General features: G+C 38.0%; 1 protein-coding gene across 1 annotated transcript in view; it reads left to right on the plus strand.

Moving 5' to 3' along the window:
• The window catches only part of LOC107103786 (mucin-2-like), a 17,215-nt gene that overhangs the window by 4,210 nt on the left and 10,458 nt on the right, over window positions 1-2,547 (plus strand). The window contains exons 7-12 of the mRNA XM_015403611.1: window positions 155-280; window positions 360-474; window positions 562-700; window positions 1,907-2,020; window positions 2,112-2,181; window positions 2,268-2,405. Of these exons, the coding sequence (XP_015259097.1) occupies window positions 155-280; window positions 360-474; window positions 562-700; window positions 1,907-2,020; window positions 2,112-2,181; window positions 2,268-2,405 (702 nt within the window). The remainder of the gene's footprint in view (window positions 1-154; window positions 281-359; window positions 475-561; window positions 701-1,906; window positions 2,021-2,111; window positions 2,182-2,267; window positions 2,406-2,547) is intronic.

The raw sequence follows: 2,547 nt of genomic DNA on the forward strand, positions 1-2,547 counted from the left end.
TATTTAAAAAAATATTTGGAAAATATTTAAATAAAAAATAATCAGACAAAAAAATTACACAAAAACTTTAAATACCTTCCGTTAACATCTTTCCAAAAATCCCTAAAGGACAAGTCTCTTGAAATGCTTTTAACTGGCATGATTCATCCTGCAGAGAAACAGTGTCCTTACAACATGGTATATGAAGAAAGTGGTTCCCCCTGCATGGATACCTGCACGCATCAAGATGTTAGTTCATTCTGTGAAGACCACAAAATGGACGGCTGCTTCTGTCCTTCCGGTTAGTTTACATCCCACTACCAAATAAAAGCAAACTGTATTTCTTTATATAAATTTAAGCTAAAATGGTCTTTCCTCAGGAACTGTGTTTGATGATATTTCTGAGAGAGGCTGTGTTCCTCAGGCTGAATGTCAGTGCAAACATGACAAAATCTACAACCCTGGAGAGATTTACCAACAAGATCGAGAGGAATGGTACCTTATGTCTGGTGTATATACATCTATGCCAAATGTGTCAATTAGACTATCTAAATCTATGTTGTTCTTGCTTTTTTATTAAAGCACATGCTTTGAGGGCCTGTGGAATTGTATCAGCATTGAAAAACCTGCCACCTGTGCAGTTGAAGGAGGTTCTCATTTTACAACTTTTGATGGGAAAACCTACATTTTTCACGGAGACTGTTTCTACACTCTGGCAAAGGTGGAAGGCAAGGTAAAATATCTATATCAAACTCTTGTGGTAGGTGTAAAAATGATGTGTGTAGTGCATCAGGTTTCCAGCCGTCTCTTGAAAAACTGAATTGTTTCGTTTTTAGAAATAGAAGCACTTGTCTCGTATTTAGTGGAAAAGGAACACACTTTGTCCCGTATTACTGTGAGAGTTAAAAAATAGTCAGTAAAAAGAAAATGAAGAACAAGGGCACGTTAGATACAAAACTTACGGTAAACTTGTTCCCCTCCCTGTCCTGCATTGTGACCAATGAGCTGACGGCATATATGTAACGGTCCAGAATCCCCTCATCCCATTGGTCGAGCCAAGTTTTGCTCACAGAGAAGATAGCAGGAGACAACAGAGTAGGATGAGGGACGAAAGGAGGAATTTAAAGGAAAAGGAATCCTGGGAGTCCAAAGGAACAGCAGAGAGGTGGATGGAAGTTCTTCAGGAAGCTGAACTTCCTAACATCCAAGCTGCTGTGTCCTCAGCGTCCCATCATCCACTGGTTTTGTGGAAAGGATTTTCTCCTGAATGAAGAACAAATGGACTGAAGAGCAGAAAAAAATTCCACTTAATTGATTAAAACTGAGCTCATTGTCAGCCTCAATCATGAACTGTCCTGCTCAGAGTTTTACTCTGCAGCACTGAAAGACAAAAAACTCCTCACTGCTGCAAACCACATTATGTTGCATAGAGCTAATGATTTTTTTCTGTTTTACAACTGTAGGCTACAGTCATTGCAATTAAGGCACAAATATGTTAACAAATTTGCACAAGTTTGCTGTTGCACCTAAAATGTGCACTATTTATTTGAGTTTTATATTCATTTTCGCATTTTAAAGTTGAGCAGGACAGGCTTATGTTTAGGATTCTTATTTTATTCAGGAAAGTTTGTTATTTTGCATTAAAGTAAATTGCTGGATAATAATAAGTTTTCCATGTGTTCATGTCGCTCACAAAGATGCAACTAATTCAATGCAGATTTCAGTCAAATAGTTAAAAATAATAATTTCACACACAAAGGGGCTCTGAAAAAAAATCACCACAGGAGGGTTAAAGGCAAACAGCTGGGACGCACATGAGGTGTCCCTTTTTTTATTCAGGGAGTTTGCAACCCCACTAGTGCAGTATGATGACAATTTCTTCAGACTTTTTTCAACTGTAAAAAATAAATCCTAAAATCCTTTTCAGGATGAAGTGAGCCCAAAGTTTACACTCCTGGCCCAGTTGGTTCCCTGCACTCACCAACAGTTTGACACATGCCTGAAGGCCCTGAAAATCCTGCTAAACAATGACAAAAACAACGTGAGTAAAAAAATCTTTTTAAAAGTAGCTGTTTTTTAAAGATTAAAATTGGAGCCTGCAACTTTTTTTGACTCCTTGTTTATTCTATCAGGTCCTAACATTCAACTCTGATGGCACAGTTATGCAGAACCAGCAGACTGTCACTTTACCGTACAACTCAGGTGGGTCAGAGGATCATTCTGAATCAAACATTATTCTTCAAGCTCCTGCTTCAAGGTGTGATTTTATATCCACCTGTTTATTTTAGGAGACATCAGCATTTTCCAGGCCTCCTCCTTCCACATCTTGCTACAGACAAGATTTGGGTTGCAGATTCAGATCCAGCATGTCCCTCTCATGCAAGTCTACATTAGCCTGGAGCAAAGCTATAGATCAAAGACACGTGGTAAGTTTTAATTTTCTTTTCTGATTTTTCTCTTTAGGTAGGTTTTGATATTGTTGGTGTGAAACATTGTATTATATGATTGTTGATTGTATGTTCAGTCATGTTCAGTCATGTTCAGTCATGTTCAGTCATGTTCAGTCAT

Source organism: Cyprinodon variegatus, unplaced genomic scaffold, assembly GCF_000732505.1.
Source record: "Cyprinodon variegatus isolate N-32 unplaced genomic scaffold, C_variegatus-1.0 Scaffold1528, whole genome shotgun sequence".
Lineage (NCBI taxonomy): Eukaryota > Metazoa > Chordata > Actinopteri > Cyprinodontiformes > Cyprinodontidae > Cyprinodon > Cyprinodon variegatus.